At 37.3% G+C, this 17,905-nt stretch overlaps 3 protein-coding genes and 1 non-coding gene across 4 annotated transcripts; 3 read left to right on the top strand and 1 right to left on the bottom strand.

Annotated features, from left to right (window-relative positions):
- The first annotated feature begins 2,989 nt into the window (after positions 1-2,989).
- On the top strand, positions 2,990-5,537 carry LOC149406630 (epoxide hydrolase 2-like). Its single transcript, XM_089607847.1, has 5 exons — positions 2,990-3,207; positions 3,290-3,504; positions 3,905-4,075; positions 4,609-4,844; positions 4,969-5,537. Exons 1-5 carry the CDS (start codon positions 3,138-3,140, stop codon positions 5,216-5,218), a joined length of 942 nt encoding a protein of 313 aa, XP_089463973.1. The 5' UTR covers positions 2,990-3,137; the 3' UTR covers positions 5,219-5,537.
- Positions 5,538-7,258: 1,721 nt separating this feature from the next.
- GCL2 (GCR2-like 2) lies at positions 7,259-10,416 on the bottom strand. Its single transcript, XM_089607834.1, has 6 exons — positions 10,201-10,416; positions 9,920-10,098; positions 8,900-9,011; positions 8,692-8,808; positions 8,292-8,609; positions 7,259-7,895 (listed from the first exon to the last, which is right to left on the bottom strand). The coding sequence occupies exons 1-6, from the start codon at positions 10,360-10,362 to the stop codon at positions 7,557-7,559; spliced, it is 1,227 nt and encodes a 408-aa protein (XP_089463960.1). The 5' UTR covers positions 10,363-10,416; the 3' UTR covers positions 7,259-7,556.
- Positions 10,417-12,078: 1,662 nt separating this feature from the next.
- Positions 12,079-15,331, top strand: LOC149406628 (Clathrin light chain protein). The gene is made up of 3 exons (XM_089607842.1): positions 12,079-12,538; positions 14,357-14,510; positions 14,594-15,331. Exons 1-3 carry the CDS (start codon positions 12,210-12,212, stop codon positions 15,065-15,067), a joined length of 957 nt encoding a protein of 318 aa, XP_089463968.1. The 5' UTR covers positions 12,079-12,209; the 3' UTR covers positions 15,068-15,331.
- Positions 15,332-17,779: 2,448 nt separating this feature from the next.
- Positions 17,780-17,852, top strand: TRNAK-UUU (transfer RNA lysine (anticodon UUU)). Its single transcript has one exon. It is a non-coding gene; the product is annotated as a tRNA-Lys (tRNA).
- Positions 17,853-17,905: the final 53 nt, after the last annotated feature.

Here is a 17,905-nt window from a genome sequence, read left to right as displayed (position 1 = left end):
GAAGACCGAGAAAAGAAGTGAGAGTGTAAACAGCAGAAAGATAACAAGTTTCTTTATAAAAAATGTCGAGAAAAGAAACAAATGATTCAGCCATCCTAATATCCAAATCAGATATAGCGTTTTCGCCATGTACGCTGTTAATGTAAGAAACAATAACATCGACGTAACGCTCGGATAAGAAGTTGGTCAGCATAAGAAAGGTTGAATTCCACCTAATTTTGTTATCTAGGTGAAAGGTGCGTTCTTGAAGGCCGTTTAGTCTAAGCCGTCTCTTAAGCTCATCTACTCTAGAGGTTGAACTATTTATCCAACTTATGTAATTCCTAATCTTGTTTATCGAAGGGTCGTAACTAGCGGCTCCGGCTTGAACTATGAGGTTGATGATGTGGGTAGCACAACGTTGATGTATAAGGGTTTCGTCTGCGTTAAGTTTTTGGGTCAACTCCCTAATCATGGCGTTGTTGCTAGTGGCATTATCTAAGGTCACAGATATAACCCTATTGTTCAAACCCCACTCAGCTAAAACACTAACTATGATATCTAAGATGTTCTCACCAGTGTGAGAACCTTCTATCCTCCTAAACGCTATGATACGTTTGTTCAGGTTCCAATCGTCGTCTATGTTATGGACTACAACGCTCATAAAATCCATCTTAGATTGACCGGTCCATATATCCGATGTTAAGGCTACGCTATATCTACCAGATGATATTGAGTCTTTCATTTGTTCCTTTTCTCCTAAAAACCATTTTAGGATATCGGATCTCAAGGCTTTCCTAGACATTATTTGTACGTTTGGAATAAAAGAACTAATGAATCTAACAAACCCTTGAGATTCGATATGACTAAAAGATTGATCGGTTGATACAAAATATTCAACTAAATCACGTCTAAATCTTAAAGGATCGATGTTACTTACTTGGGTTGTAGAGGCTCCAGATTGTGTCCCCCCCCCTGGCAGTGTCTGTGATGACTCCAAAATAACGACGTCCCAACTCTAGTGTTATGAGCGCTAAAGATTTTGCCACAAACGTGACATTTTCCGGCTTTTTCACCGTTGGCAATCACCTCTTCAAAGAACGTCCAGACAACAGACCTCGCTCGACGTCGTGGTGCTTGTGCTTGTTGAGGTTGTTGTTGTTGTTGTTGCGGTGGTGGTTGTTGTTGTTGAGGTGGTTGTTGTTGTTCTTGTTCTTCTCGGGCACGTCGTTGTCGTCTTTGTCGGGTATCCTCTTGTTGCTCACGTTGTCGAGGTCGTGGAACTTGAGTTCGAGGCTGAGGTGGTGGTGGTGGGACGTCTTCTTCTTCATCTTCCTCCTCCTCGTCATCATGTTGTTCATTTGGATCTTGGGTTTCGTCGTCGTCTTCTTCTTCATTTGGATTTTGGGATTGACGATAATGTTGCTCGAACACTTGAAACTCTTGAAAAGCGACTTCGGATGGCGGTATTTGTGCTTGATATGCTTGCTCGGGATCCATTTGAGGATAATATGGCATTTGTGTGTTTGGAATTTCGGTGAATTCCGTATTGTGAAAAGTATGAGCAACATAATTTGGATTGAAAGAGTATTCGGTGGTTGGGTCGGGGGCGTTTTGAGACAAAAGCAACCAATTTTCTTCAAAACGGTGCATTCGTTCACCTCGGGAAGCTCTTCCCCTTCGACCTCCTCGGTTGTGGGATGATGATGCCATGAGAAAATGAAAGCTTTAGAGAGTAAAATTGAGAGAGTTTGAGAGAATTAGAGAAAGAGATTGAGAGAATTTGAGAGAGTTTGAGAGAGTTTGAGGGAAAGGTGTGAAGAAAATGAATGAAATGGGGGGGTATTTATAGATTTTAGAAATAAGTGGGAAAAAAAAAATAATAAAAAAATCCTCATTTCGCTCAAACGGCTCTATCAACGGATATATTCAAACGGCTCTATTTTTTCGGCCGTTGGATCTTTTAAAAAAAAAATATATATATATATTCAACGGCCGAGATTAAAAAAAAATAAAAAATATTCAACGGTCGCTAACGGGATCCGTGGATCCCGTTAGCTACAGTAACGGGACGGGACTCCCGTCCGTTAGGCTTAACGGGACCTCCCGTCCCGTTACCTATATTACCGGTAGCGGGGATTCCGTCCCGTCCCGCTACCGGTAAGCCACGTTTACTTCTAACTAGTTTTATACTTATAAGTAGATTACATTATAATGTGTTAAATTAAGATAATAGTGATCTTATTCCTATAATTATGCAATACCATAGCTCGTTTGGGCCTGGATAATTATTTCATTTTAAATGAACATTGCGGCCAAAATCCTTATAATTTTTTATAAATTACGATAGAATTATTGTAAAAAAAATAGTTTAAATGTCTTTTCAAGATATTTTTGAATAAAAATCAATTCTAAATATTTTACAAATAAGACGTCCCTCCCTAATATTTCCTATAAAGTCTACATCGTGAAATTTCTATATATTTCATTTTTTAGACTTAGTAGTTATGAAAATATCTCAATTAAATCAATTAGTTTAAAAATAACCATCGGATTCGATCGGATCCAACATCCGATGGAATCCGATGATTTTCATAAAAAAATTCAGAATTTGTAAGAATCCTAAAACATATTTTTTCGTCCAAATCTCATTCAAATCAATCTAAAATCTCATGTAGGTCGGATTTTGATGGAGAATGTCGGATTTTGATAGAGAAGGTCGGATTTGGGGAGAGAAAGAGAGAGTGAGAGTGAAATAGATGAAGTGTGAGAGAGATGATGAATATATTTGTACCGGTGGTATTTTTGTTGAAATTGGTAAAAAAGTCTAATTTTAGATATTTTTTAACAAGTGGATCTGAGATATTATTATTATTTAGAGTCTAGAAATTCTCTACCATATTCCTGAAACTCGTGAAACTCGCCATGGTGATGGGTTCCACGTTACTTTTCCTGTCAATCAATCATCGATAAAAGTGAAACGTAATACATTATTTTAACTTATCCGATTCACAATGGGCTAAAACAGAAATGCTAATTATTATACAGTTTCTGACCTGCCATCTTTTTTTAGCTGGTCTTTTTTCTTTCACAGTTCATACCTACCGAGTCAAGAAAAGTCCATATCTTCAATACTCTATCTAGTCCAGTACAAGTTAATGGAGAATATCAAGCATAATCACGTACAAGTCAGAGGACTAAATCTCCACGTAGCCGAGATCGGAAACGGTAAGTACGATCTAGCTGATGACATAAAACACACACGATTCTATAATAGAACTAATTAATAATGATCGGAGAATTAGCTCAGGTCCGAAGGTTGTGCTGTTCTTGCACGGCTTCCCGGAAATATGGTACACGTGGCGGCACCAGATGATCGCCGTCGCCGACGCCGGTTATCGCGCCGTGGCGTTCGATTTCCGCGGCTACGGGCTTTCTGACCAGCCGGCCGAGCCAGAGGAAGGGACGTTCCTAGATCTCGCCCTCGATGTCGTTTCTCTCTTGGATTCTTTGGGCCTTGACAAGGTCGTTTTTTTTTCTCTCTTTTTCGCTGTCGTTTTTCCCGTAACCGTAAGAGCGATCAACTAGTTGACTTTCAGAATTGCTTGAGATTTTAGCTGTTCCAGATGAACTGCTTGGTAAATTTATAAGCCAAAATCATCGAACAACTAAAAAAATAAAAATAAAGAACTGATCTAAGGTTTGAACCACAAAGGCTAAGCATGTAAACACTCCCTTGTATAAATTATATTATAGGTGTCTTCAAGCTTTATTTAGGTACTAATATTTATTTTCCCCAACAGAAATAAGTCAAAAACTTTGTTTGTAGATATTAAAATTAAATGTGCCCGAGGCATTAAATGTTTTTCCAAACCTTGTTAAGAATATTGTTAGAATTATATATATAAATATATATGGGTTCCAGGTTTTTCTTGTTGCAAAAGACTTTGGTGCTATAGTGGCTCATTTGGTCTCGGCGATTCACCCGGAAAGATTTTGTGGACTCGTATCATTAGGCTTGCCTTTCATGTTACCGGGACCCTCTTCCGTTGCAAACGATCTCCTACCCGAGGGCTTCTATGTCGCCAGGTGGCAGGTACGTCATATAATTTAATAAAGGGTCCATTAGGTAAATAGTCACATTTACAGTTTGACATTACTATATAGTCAACGTTTTGTAAATCTTAGATAAATAGTCATTTTCATATATTTATAGACGTAAATCTTAGGTAAATAGTCATTTCCATATATTAGGTCGTGTCATCTTTATGGCTATTTACTTAAGATTTACGAACGTTGACTATATATAGCAATTTTAAACGTTTTAGTTGGCTATTTACCTAATTTTTTGTTAATTAAAAGGCTAAATGTAAAATAAATTGTTTGATATATAGCCAAATGATTACTCTCTATTAAACTATAATCCAACTATTCAAATATTATAAATATATAACTCAATTCTCCTCCGATGGTATGGTGCAGATGTAATGCCTTAATTTGATCTTTTTTCTTAATTATTATATAGTTAAATTAAAATTGTAACATATGTCTAAATGGATCATATATCTTAAAAAAAGACAATTTGTTTCACCCATTCAGAAAGATATAATTTTTTTAAAAGTATATTAGGAACCGGGACGAGCAGAGGCAGATTTCAGTCGTTTCGACGCGAAGTCGGTGGTGAGAAACATCTACACTTTGTTCTCGAGAAGCGAGATTCCCGTCGCGAAAGAGGGTCAAGAAATCATGGACTTGTTTGATCCATCCACTCCTCTACCGTCTTGGTTTTCCGAGGACGACCTCTCCGTCTATGCTTCCTTGTACGAGAAGTCTGGATTCCGCTTCGCATTGCGAGTCCCCTATAGGTAAAAAAAAAAAAGATTCATACTAAACCTTTTGCGAGGATTCGAAAAACCGATGTAATAAAATTTAGAGAGAGAAATAGACTAATACATGCTTCTTTACTTGTTCTCGGTCCGTGCTCGATAGGACTTTGAACGTGGATTGTGGTGTGAATGTTTCGAAGATTGATATTCCAGAGCTGCTAGTGATGGGTGAGAAGGACTATGTCCTGAAGTTTCCGGGCATGGAGGAATATATAAAAAGCGGGGCGGTGAAGAACATTGTGCCCGATTTGGACATCAAGTTCGTCGAAGAAGGATCTCACTTTTTGGCTGAACAATTTCCTGAGATTGTTAATCGCCTCATCATTGATTTCCTTGTTAAGCACGGTGTCTGATGGAGAGTGGAAATGAGCCGTTGAAACTAAGAATAAGGTGATTTTTTTTTTTTTCATATAGGGAAATAAATGGAAGTGCAATTACAGAGTTGCACTTTGAAACATGGTCGAGTGAGTGTGGGATATTTTGTAACATGTTTGAGAGTTGAGACAAGTTATATGGATTTTTTTTTGCATCTGATCTGATGTGTGATTTATTATCATGTGAATATCCCTCAATTTAAAGATGGAAAATTCCAGATATATCGTATTTAAATATGATGATTCCTAAAATAGAACGATCATAATAATTTATCATGGTCATTCTCTTCGAGTTCAATGCATTTGATTCTCTGGTATGGCCGGTCTGGATTTGACTTCGCATTACAGGTTCCGTATAAGGTAAAGGTCGAACCTAAAACCTATTTACGTTTCTGCTTTGAAGAGAGAGAGAGAGAGAGAGAGAGAGAGAGAGAGAGAGAGAGAGAGAGAGAATTGAGTATATGAGTGTATACATACGAAATATATTGGATATTTATGCCACCCTATCTAAATGTGTATATACATATTATAAATACTTTCTTTTTATACATTGCTACGATCTCGGACGAATTATTGTGCTATTTATACAAATCAAGAACAGAGAATTAGTAACAGAGGAATCAGAAATAATGAAAAGAGATTCGATTTGGTAAAGGATATTTTCCGTTCCATGAGAACCGAACATTTTCAAAACACTGGTATCACTCGTCTATATAACTAGAAGAGGTTTTCATGCACTGAAAGCAAACGCAGTGAGTCCCACTTCAAATTCCTGAAGCTCTCTAAATTATTTGTACTGAGAACTAATAAATCATCCACATGAAGAGTCTCAGCTTGACTTCCTTGGTTGTGTTTCTAGCCATAATGGCCTGTAAGTTTCTTTCTCTAATTATTTCTCTCTTAAAAAAAAGTGCATATAACATACTAACATAAAGGTATATATCGTAATAATAAAAGTAGTGGCTTGGGTGTTTCAGGTTTAGAGATGGGATGGTCGAGGGAGGTTAAGTTTAAGAAGTGTAAAGCTGACGTTGAGTGTAACGATGTACATTACTGCCCGAAAAGAGCGACGAGTTTTTGTAGGTCTTCGATTTGCGTATGTCTTGCAGAACCTTATGTCTCGGTACCGCCGCCGCCTCCATCACCGTTGTGCTCGCCTCCTAGCGCACCTATTCACGGATGATCAACTTTTTATTTTTTTTTAATCAATAAGGGTTCGTTTGGAGCTTGGAAAATTTGAACGAAAAAAAAATTGAGAATCTGTCGTGTTTTTTTAGATTTCTTTGAATTGAGAAAAATAAGAGAGAAATAGTTTGATTTCCACCGCTTTCAGACATGAATTTTGATTTTTCTATGCATATTGTCCTTTTTTTTTCCTTCGAATTTTCACTTTCTCCCACATATTTCGGGTTCCGAACTCACCCTAATAGTATGCCATTTTGCAGTAGTGCTTATTTGATCATACGGTGGTATTGAGTTCATTACAAATTATGAATTCTAGCAGTTTCAAATTTCGTTCTTTTACTAGTACTAGATAGAAACACGCACTTTATTAATAATGATTTACTTGAAAACATAATTTAAAATTAATAAAAAAAAAAATCTTAGCTAACATAATTTGAAGTGGTTAAAATTCGTTACGAACACAAATTTATAATAAAATAATAAAAATCATTGCGAAGAACATTGTAAGCACATTTTCTTTTCAAAATGAATATATATATTCAAAATTAGAATGTTCTAATATGACACTATTTTGTAGTGGAACATTTTTTCTGGTCACACGAATTGAGATTAGTAAAGTACCACTATCTAATTCCAAAGAAAAGAATTTAACTATTATCTCGAGTAAAATAAACTATCAGTTGAGCTCGAGTATAATAGATAGCTATTATGAGTACAAATTTATCATCTTGGTTATTTTCTTGGATGGCGAAAACCAAAAAGTAAACATATTTTCTCTGATTACAAAAACGACATTTTGTCGGCCAGCATGCAAGAAATAGAAAAGCGTATATGTTTCTATAGGCTTGCCTCTGACTATATCATTTCAACAAAATATAAACAATATCCATTCAAAATATACAAAAAAGCAAAAAAGCCAACACAACATATTTCACTTTGCAGTAAAGGTTCCGTGTTAGGTAAAGGTTGAACATAAAACTGATTTCCGTACTAGATTTTGATTACCGATCAAAGAGTGTAATCGAAGCGGGAAAAACTAGTATGAACACACGTATCGACTCAAAAGGGCTTTTCGATGAGTTAAGTTTTCTTTATCTACAAAACACACTGGTATCCGAAAACACGAGGGGTTTCAGAGTTCATATCCCGGGAATCTGGACAAAGAAGGCTCAACCATGTCCATGAACAGAGCAGCCATACCTCCGATGCCTTCAAAGAGCGAGTAGTGATTGTCGCCGCCGTGCAATTCTCCGTGTGCTATGAGCTTGTGAGCTCTGTCGAGCAAGAAACAGGAAAAAGCCTTGGCCTTGTACAGGAATTGTGCGTCTCCGGTGAGTCGGAAGAGTGAGAGGAACACGTACGCGTTACCGCTGATTCCATGGCAAATCCCGACTCGTTTGAGCAGTCCGCGATTCCAAACAACCTCCGACGCTTCTATGGCCGCTTTCAAAAAGTCTTGCTCTCCGAACACCTGAGAGTTTGAAACACATCCTCAAAAAAGTGTATTGTGTTACAGCTTCTGATGAATGATTTTCCATTATTTCTGTCCATTTAAAGGACCCTGTAAATATACGTTAAAAACATGATGCGATGCAGAGAGATTCAAACTGTCGGGCTAATGAACTTGGTAGGTACAAATGTGAAAACTTAGGAGATTCCAATGAGAGAACTCTGTTAGGACCTGATATATTAAGGGTAGCAGAAAAATATAATATAGTTAAGGTGTTATATATAGAATATCTAGAAGTTAAGTTAGTCAATAAATAACAATGATTAAATGAGATGAAAACAGCCTGTGAGTCAGTTTCAGATTATTTTACTGTCAGATTCTTAGAAATCGGCTTGTGAGTCAGTTTCAGATTCTTACCTCAGCTGCTTTGACGAGTGTCATTGCGATCCCCGGTGCACCATGACACCAATGCACAAGAACATCTCGTCCCTTATCTTCTTCCTTAGTCGGATAATTCCCTCTCGGGAGACGATTCTCGATCATGTATCTAAGAGTGCCCTTTACATCTTCGGCCTCGTCGGGTTTCAAATCCATGTCCATCAGAACATTCATAATCCCCGCCAATCCATGAGCGCCGCCCCAGTACCTCTTTCCATGCCACTCAAACATCAACGGGCATTTCTGTTTTCTTCCCAGCGCTCGACCGTTCTCGATAACTTCACTCACAACAGGTCTCTGAAAAAAAAAAAAAAACAAACCCCGGAATTTCGCACCAAGAAACAAAATCAAACCAAGAGCTCGGAACCGCTGTGTTTACCATGATGTCTAAGCTAGTTGTCCCACTGCCCAAGTGTTTGTTCAGAAACAAGCAAGCCCATAAGTACCCAACTCTGCCGTACAACAACTTGTCGGGAAGGTTTCTTGGCAACTCAATCTGTGTTGTTGAAAGCAAGTGCATAAATTTTCGAAACTTAACTTGAATCGATACAGGAAAAAGAGACACTATAAACCAAAGCAATGTAAACCTCTTTAAATTGGGTCAAGTAGCGAGTGAGAGAAGTTTCATCTCCAGCAAGCTTTGCTACTACAGCACCGAGAGCACATACACCGGCTCTCCCACAAAGGAATGTCACATCCCTGAAATTAACTCATCCAAATAGGCATTCACGCTGAATCTAATCGAACAAGGTAATTCACGGCAAAAAAAAAAAACAAAAAAAATCCTTAGCTATTGGGCGTGTGTGACAATTCGGCTTTTAAACATGTTGAAAATGGATTTCATCATCATCGGCTATAGATCAGCTTTCTCGGATCAAGCTTATTCTGGATTTGTGACTGCTGTATAATCTTTCTCGGTTACTTGTGCTTTTTTAAGTCATTATCGGTATTCTGAGAGATTTAGAAAATGAGAGAATCGGTGAAGAACGGATTTTAGTAGAGATTCGTGAGGATCGAGGTTACTTTCTACTTTGTAAATCAAGAATGGTGACCGAGTTCCTCGCTGATAGTGGAGAACATCTCTAGGCTGGATTGGTCATTTCGGACCGAACCAGGATAATTTCTCTGTGTTCTACATTCTTTTCTGTTAACTGATTCATTGAGAGTTATAGTTCGTTGCTTGTGACTTAGTTATCTATGCTCTAAGAAACTTAAGGCTACAGCATTAACAAAACAAATAAGGATCGAAATGGTCCTCAAACTATCTATGCTTTAAGAAACTTAAGGCTACAGCATTAACAAAACAAATAAGGATCGAAATGGTCCTCAAACTAGTGATTTTGTTGTAGATTTTATTAAGACATTAATGTTATAAAGAGGATTAAAATATATTTTTTTTATCAAGGATAATCTTCTTCAATAAATTAATTTATGGACCAATATAAAAAATAAAACCATTAACTTGTTAAATTCAAAACTCCCAACTCTCTGTAGGTTTATGGCAGATCGTCCTTCTTTTGGCTTGGACTAAAATCCCCTCAAAGATAGCGAACTAGTTTTAGTAAATACAGTTGAATGAAAAAGATGATATAAATATAGATGAGTACCGAGAGCCCAGAGAAGCAGAGTCACAAGCCTTGACTATCTCAGAACAAAGAATGATGTCATTCTTTTCGTGTGAATCTTGATATGTCTTGAAGAGAATGAAAGCCGTGCCCAGAGTCCCAGTGTAGAGAGTGAAGTTCTTCACGCGCTGGCCGGTGATTCCCCAAGTCTCCATGACTATCTGTCACGCATTAACACAAACACCTTGTGGGCACACGCAAACTGTAAGTTAAAAACAACAAGAGAAGAAGCAAGAGAAGTTGAGACAAAAAAAAACACGGACTGTTTCTTTGAGGTCCAAAGCTGCGCGCTTGAACTTTTTAGAGAGAGGCAGGTATGGCGTGTATAGAAGCTTCATGAGAGAGTCTTCCTCTACCCCAGAAAAAGCATGGTCTTCTTCGGGGACGAAGCTCGGCATTATGTTGGGAAAGTAACGACCGGCCATTTTCTTTGATTCTGAACTGAAGCTCGAGAGAGAGAGAGAGAATTGGGAATGGTATTGAAAGTTTGACCTTTTAGCGGCAGTAAGGTAACACGTAGTACCTTTACGTTGACGTGTCAGATTTTGACCTTAAGAATTTGACACGAGTCTTTACATTTGTTAAATTTTTCACTGTCTTTTGATACAATCGAACTTTCTTGCCATTGATGGTTAAAAGTGTAGACACACTACTACAAAAACATTGATTAATAGCGTTTTTTAAACGCTGTGAAATATGATTGAAGGCGTTTTTTGCACGTTGTTGTATCGCATGAGGGTTTATGTTGGACTTCGTACTCCATCGATAAACAAGGGTTTGAGCCCACTAAAATCGTAATTAGGCTCACGCGCACAAAATTGATACATCTTGAGAATTAGGTCGAATTCAGTAGGTTCGACGCGTATATTCGCGGATTGACCTTTGAATTGGGGTAGACCAACTCGCTCAGTCAAATGACATAACTGTATTTCGGAAGATTCGGACAACGCATATCCATCATCACATCTACCTCGTAACCGTCTCGTTTAAGACTGGATCTTCGACGACATGTGTCTTCTCAGATAACGATGAGCCCCATAATCGATGCATGACATGTCCCACAAGAAGATCAGAGCTCGGCAACTGCCCCTCGACTATAAATATAGGATTAATATGTCTTCCTGGGCACGTGATATGATTGTGATCCACTTTCGAATTGATTTTTTGTAATTGTCTCATTCTTAATACAAAGCTCACAGTTATCAATCTTAACGTTTGAGATTTAGCCAACATTTAAAAAATTGTGAGAAAATAGTCAAATGTATGAGGTGACAGTTGGAGTAATGAGTTAAAATTTCAAAAGTGTCATAATCAATTTAGCGATTTGTTTATAGATTCGTCATTTTCACTCCCTTTTGGTTTTGAATTCGTCACTTTCTCTCTCTTATTTTTTTCAAACATTCTTTTTTCATCAAAATTTCAAGAATCCATATTTATCTCATATGAACTCGAAATTGAGTGATTTCAAATCCTATGGATTTGTGACGCCGAAATCTTCAAAAATAGAGCCATTGTGTTCGATGAAAAATAATTTTTAATGTCATAGATGTAGAAAAATCACATTACTGCCTTAGATATGAAAATAACTGAAAATTTTCGAAAATCAAATAAATGAAAAGTTTATTGAATATTTATGAAAAAGTCATTACAAACATACGTAAACATGAAGCATTAAACATGATTTTTCATTATCTATTTTTGAAGATATTGACGCGACGAACACGTAGGATTTGAAATCACTCAATTTTCGAGTTCATATGAGATAGATATGGATATTTGAAGTTTTTAAGAAAAAAAAATGTAGGAAAAAAATAAGAGAGAAAGTGACGAATTTAAAACCAAGAGAGAGAAAATGACGAATTTAAAAAAACTAAGGTCATAAAAGTAATTTTTATTAGTTATCACCTATGTCACATAGACTGTTTGTTTATTTTTTCCAAAAGTTTGTAAACGTTGGCTATTTCCAAAACATGAATACTTTCGTCGTCGGCTATTAAATTACAGTGTCCTTTATAATATGGATTGCATTTCTATTAAAAAAATATATATATAAAAAGAACTAGTAATAAATCAACAATTAGACGGCACCGTTTTGTTGTTCAATTTCCATTACCAAACTCGCACCTCGTATTATTAACACGTTGCAAGGTTGAAATCTCGTCTCTTGGGATTGTAATTTTCTTTGAAGCTTTCCTACATCTAACCTCCTTCCGATCCGAAGACAGAGAGAAGATCGTTAGAGAGAGAGAAACAGGCGATAGAGAAACGAAAAATGGCGTCTTTCGATTCGTTCAGCCACGACGGCGAAGACCAGACTCACCTCCACACAGCTGGTTCTGGACCCTTCGATGACGATTCCTACGCCCCATACGACACGTCGTATATCCCAGGTAACGACGATTTCTCTTCCTCCGAGCCCTTGCCCCAAGAGGACGTCGCTGTTGCCGCGCCTTTCGAGCAGGGCTACGGAGACTTTTCGTCGCCATTCGAGCCAGATCACAACGGGAATGGGATCGGCGACGGGGATTTCTCCGACGGGCCAATTCTTCCGCCGCCGGAGGATATGAGAGAGGAGGGCTTCGCTCGCCGCGAATGGCGTCGGTGAGTTTCGTGATCTGAATAATCTGAAACCGTTGCTTGTTTCTCTGCTTGTGCAGATCTTGATTTTGGTTTCGATATTAGGGTTTCATGATTGAATCATGTTAGTAATAAATGATGTAGTTGCAAATACACCGGAGCTCTAGTAATGGATATCTAGAATTTTTTAATATCAGGAAATAGATTTTTTTTTCACTATATCAAGTGTTGATTTTAAAAGCATGCTCGGTTAGAACTTTGTCGTCTCTAACTAGATTCAGTCATTTTCAGGAAAAAAAAAAAAGTTATATTAAAAAAAAAAAAGCTTCAGCATTATTTGTGCTTCATGATTTTGTAAATTTTGTGGGTAACCACCAAATAAAGGCTTGTTCCTTCAATTTATTGAACTTTTAGACATTAATTATGCTTTAGTCAACGGTAATTTTCCAAATATCCGATTAGCATTTGTTGCGAGATATTTTTGAATTTTGTTAGCTAATACGCAGCTTGGAATTAGGTCATTATAGACGCTTATGGCATTGACATTGACAACACCAATGAGAAATAATAGCAAATTAATCCTAGATTCTTACATACCTCGCATTGTCTTCAAGGTTGATTAGTATTAACCAGGAATTTATGTGTCAATGATTTGTGTCTTTTATTATTTGGAAATATGGATTTCCATTATTTTTTTTTTCTTCTGGAGATTGTTTATGACATTGAAGTTGCTTTCCACTAAGTAGAGCTTAGCGAAACCCCCCAAATGTAAAGCTTTAATGACACGAGATCTCGCCTTAGAACTGAGATGTCATGGGTTTGAAATCACCTTTGGCTCACCTGCCATAGCTTGTCCATGGTATCCGGAGAAACAGGCCTTAATTCTCCTTTGGATTAGCCGATACTGACGTTCCTGAGCGATAGAGGAATAAAAAAGAGAGTAGTGCTTAGCGCAAAACCCTTTTTGAATGTGTCATGATTCTTCAACATAAACTTGCCACATTTTAAATATAATTGATTTGGTATGACTGGGCTGATCTTGTGAGCAAGAGGGTAACATCTAAGAGACACGCTTAGCAATGAACACAGCTTAAATATACCCTTCAATCGTACCTCACTGCTCTTGCTAGGTCCTTCACAGCTCTCTAGTCTAAGGTTTGTATGGTTGAGTTGTAGAAATGAGGTTCGTGGTAAAGGTTGCTTTGCTTATATTTTTTGTTATTATTTTTCTTTAAGTAAAGGTATAAATTGTTAGAGAATGGTCATCATGTTTATCTCATCATCTGAATAAGACTTGTGATTTCTGAATTCATCAGTACTAGCTGATCATGTTTTCTCTTAGGCAGTATGAATTTCATGTATCAAGATCACCTAATTTAAAATTTACTGAATGATAATTATTCCTTGGATAGAGTAAAAGCCCACTATGTAAGTGCAAATTATGTAAGTCGTCTTCTCTAAAACCTTATAAAGTAAAGTTTTGTTGTATCTTTTTCCCTTTATCTGGTCATTTGATTGTGGCACAACGTTTTTCGTTTCCCTTTATCTGTTGTCTACTGAAGTATCTCGTCTTTCTTGAGATTTTGATTTCTCTTACTTAAATTTCTGTAACTTTTAATGATGTTGATCAAACTGTTTGAAACCTAAGTTAGTACTTTTGTTACTCTCTTACTCGATTCATGCTCTTAGCCCTCTTGCAAAGCAACAAAGTCCAACATTGATGCAATTTGGTCATCGGTAACTCATGAAATAATGCGTCATGTAATTTCTTGCAAGGAACGGCCACTCAGTTATGTCTGCTATTTTAAGTATTAGATCACAAATCACAGTCTATTGCTGCAGACAAAACGCGATTCATCTCGAGGAAAAGGAACAGAGAGAGAAGGAAATGCGGAATCAAATCATTGATGAAGCTGAGGAGTACAAACGATCGTTCTACGAGAAAAGGAAGCTGACTTGCGAAACAAATAAGACCACCAACAGGGAAAGAGAGAAGGTAATAAATTTCGAAATCGTTGACAAACACGCATCTTCCGTAACAACAATTATTAATATTATCACCATTTTTTTTTGTGGCAGTTGCACTTGGCGAACCAGGAGAAATTCCACAAAGAAGCTGACAAACAATATTGGAAAGCGATAGCTGAGATAATTCCGAGGGAAGTCCCGAACATCGAGAGGAGAGGGAAAAAGGATGCGGAGAAAAAGCCGTCTGTGGTGGTCGTTCAGGGCCCGAAACCCGGGAAGCCGACCGACCTCTCGAGAATGCGCCAAGTTCTGCTCAAGCTCAAACAGACTCCCCCGCCTCACATGATTCCGCCCCCGCCCCCGCCAGCCAAGGACGCCAAAGACGGAAAAGTTTCCAAAGACAAAGACGGAAAAGTCATAAAAAACGGAAAAAAACCCGAACCCGCCACGGCCTCGAAAGACAAAGCGGCGGCGGCGGTTTCAGCTGTCGCTTCCAACGGCACTCCTGAATCGTCTGAACCCGAAGCTCCCGTGGAGGTTGAGAAAGCTACTACAGAAACAGAGACGGTCCCGGCGGCACAGTGATGATGCTTTTTTTTTTTTTTTTTTTTTCTCCTATATTTGGTACTGTTTTTTTTACGTGTTTCTAAATTTCCGTGCTTACCATTCATTCTGAAGAATAAGCGTGAGCGTCTAATGTTAGATGCTCAAGAGTTAGAATGTCTGTACACACTTTCTTCCTAATTTGGTCCTTTTTGTTTGTTTAGGAGTTAGATCTGTAAGCAAATGATATTCATTGGTTCCACTTGTTTTGACATGCATTATGTAGTGTTTAGTATCTTCATCGTATGTATGGTGTGTACGACTGCGTATTTAGTTAGATTTAACAGCAAGTTTTATGATCCTACATTCCAGAGCTGACAAAAATGATAGTGTTTAGAAAAGTAACTGTAAGAAAAGAGCTAATCCTTTCTGCCTTTTGTACCATTAGGAACAAAAAAATGTGGACGAGAAAATGTCAGTCAACCGGCTGCTAAAACTACAAAGGTTAGAGTGATGGCCGTGGACGTCTTAATCACTGGCTAATCTGTGTCTTAATCACCTGGCATTCCGTCTTTTGGGAAAAATTACAGTATATCTGCGTACATACGTTGAACAAAAAAATGATAAAACAAACTTCAGTACTTTACTTAGCATGTGAATTTGCTTATAATTGTACAACGTATTGATTTATAGAGGCAGAGGGATTTAACTCAAATTTCTCAAACAGACACATTAGGACATAATAGGCTACACAGTACATACATATCAAACATACACATTAGGACATGATAGGCTACATAGTACATACATACCAATCGAAAACAGAGAAATGGCAACAACAACAAAAAAGTAAATAAAGAAAATAAGAAACAACGAAATTTGAAAAAATACGAAACAAAACAAAATACGAAACAATTGACAAAACGGCAATAGATTGTCTCTAAAACATAGTTTTGAGGACCAAATCTATTGAGATTTTGACACTGTCGTCTCGCAGTTTTAAGCTGTAAGCATTGTTGTCTCATAGTTTTGAGTTGTAGACATTTATGCCTCATTTAAGTTTGTTTGTAAATGAGGCTACCGTGTAGTTTGTGGCTCTATTCCACATCCGAGGTTGTCTTTTTTTCCGGACCACAAAACCTTGGTACGTAGGAAAAGTTTGTACAAACTTCGCGTCTCTCCTAAGATACGAGTTATTCTTTGAAAATGTAGGAGGGATTGGATTCTTTCAACTGAAATCTTGCTAAGAGACAGATGATGATCGATCCTTTTTGCCCGCGGCACTAAGGAGAAGGAGTCTACGTTCAATATTTTATGGGAATGATTAAAGAGAAATATAATGGGGAGACCTTGACCCTTCTTCTTCATGTAAAGTCTCTCTTATTTTCTCAAGAGTTAGAACTCTCCGTGGTAAATCGTTGGAGCAATATAAGACCCACAATACGCCGGTGCAGAGTGAGAGGTATTTTCATCGACCATGAAGGTTTTGCTTCACTTATCTTTATTGTTCCTCACGTTCATCCGTTTTGTCTTTTGGTGGAAGACGCGATGACAATATTGCGTAGCCTAAAGGAGGCTAGACGAACTGGCTTCACGAGAATATTGATCCAATCCGATTATGAGGTGGCGATAAATGTCGTAAAAAAAGAAGACTATCTCCAACATGGAGGTTGATCTTGTTATTGTGGATATTTATTTATTTGTGAATGAGTTTTATCACATTGATATTACATTTATACCTAGATATTGCAATATGATGGCTCATAATTTGCTAAAAAAAAGCTCTTTTAGTTTACAAATGATGTATATCGGAACTCTTTTAATGGTTAATATGCTCACATTGACCTGCCCTTAAAAAGTTTGTTTCTGAATCAAAATCTTAATAGCATAAAATTTTAGTAAATGTGAAACGGATAAATAAGTTTCATGTTCTATAAGTGCCCATTGACTAAATGGGGGAATAGGAACGTGGCTTCATTGTAAAGATTTTCAGCATCTTTGAAGAATGATGACGTGGAACGCCACATGCGATAGGAAAGAGTCACGTGCCCAGCAGTTGAGATCTCAATGGGGCCCACTAAACGACTTTTGTGACTACTCTGGCAAGAACCAATACTAGTTGTGAAGAGCTGGTTTGAACTTTGAACGCCTTGCACATTTGCATGTGCGTGACGCTATGGCCACACAACTCACAGTAGCATCCACATAAATTCATTATGCTATTATCGGTTTCTGAAATAATTGAAAAGTCAAGTACACATTCAATAATTTCAATTAGATTCCATTGGATTCCAACAAGGAAATTTATGATTCTATCACTCGAGTTTCATGTCCACCAACACACGACACACACTTTTGATCAAGTTATCTTCAAACAGGTCATGCCTTGACCACCATATGATAACGTATGTTAGTCTTATAAAATATTAAATATATAACCTTAAGTTTATTCAGACATATATTTATCAAAAACATTTTAAATTTTTTAGCTGTAAAAGAGCATGATATCTTGTAAAATCTCATTAAGCCATTGCTAAATGAATTATTTTTCCAAAACAACCGTGATCTGGACATCATTTACACTTTTTTTTAATGTTAAAACATAAATGTAGGGAATATATATATAATTATATTTGATTAATATAATGGTTTAATATTAACAAAATTACAAAGTAAAATTCGGACATAACTCGTGAGAATTTCGTAGACAAAACAAATAATAATTTAACCTTTGCCAGCTGTCACTTCCTAAATGCCGTCTTAGCTCAACTGGTAGAGCGCATGGCTTTTAACTATGTGGTCGTGGGTTCGATTCCCACGGCGAATTTTGTTGAATTTTATTTTTTTCTATTGGATCGAAACCTAAATTACTAAAATAAT

This window comes from Urtica dioica, chromosome 1, assembly GCF_054948205.1.
Source record: "Urtica dioica subsp. dioica isolate 48M chromosome 1, U.dioica_male_clone48M_v1_H2, whole genome shotgun sequence".
NCBI classification, from domain to species: Eukaryota; Viridiplantae; Streptophyta; class Magnoliopsida; order Rosales; family Urticaceae; genus Urtica; species Urtica dioica.
Note: the sequence above shows the minus strand (reverse complement) of the source record. Positions and strands in the feature narration are given on the sequence as shown.

Excerpts from the sequence above, each read along its gene's own strand:
- LOC149406630 (XM_089607847.1), top strand. The coding sequence starts at position 3,138 with ATGGAGAATATCAAGCATAATCACGTACAAGTCAGAGGACTAAATCTC. Across the intron at positions 3,505-3,904 it reads ATTCTTTGGGCCTTGACAAG|GTTTTTCTTGTTGCAAAAGA; the intron begins GTCGTTTTTTTT and ends TATGGGTTCCAG. Across the intron at positions 4,076-4,608 it reads TCTATGTCGCCAGGTGGCAG|GAACCGGGACGAGCAGAGGC; the intron begins GTACGTCATATA and ends AAAGTATATTAG.
- GCL2 (XM_089607834.1), bottom strand. The coding sequence starts at position 10,362 with ATGGCCGGTCGTTACTTTCCCAACATAATGCCGAGCTTCGTCCCCGAA. Across the intron at positions 9,012-9,919 it reads TCTGCTTCTCTGGGCTCTCG|GGATGTGACATTCCTTTGTG; the intron begins GTACTCATCTAT and ends AGTTAATTTCAG. Across the intron at positions 8,809-8,899 it reads ACTTGACCCAATTTAAAGAG|ATTGAGTTGCCAAGAAACCT; the intron begins GTTTACATTGCT and ends TCAACAACACAG.
- LOC149406628 (XM_089607842.1), top strand. The coding sequence starts at position 12,210 with ATGGCGTCTTTCGATTCGTTCAGCCACGACGGCGAAGACCAGACTCAC. Across the intron at positions 12,539-14,356 it reads GCTCGCCGCGAATGGCGTCG|ACAAAACGCGATTCATCTCG; the intron begins GTGAGTTTCGTG and ends CTATTGCTGCAG. Across the intron at positions 14,511-14,593 it reads CCAACAGGGAAAGAGAGAAG|TTGCACTTGGCGAACCAGGA; the intron begins GTAATAAATTTC and ends TTTTTGTGGCAG.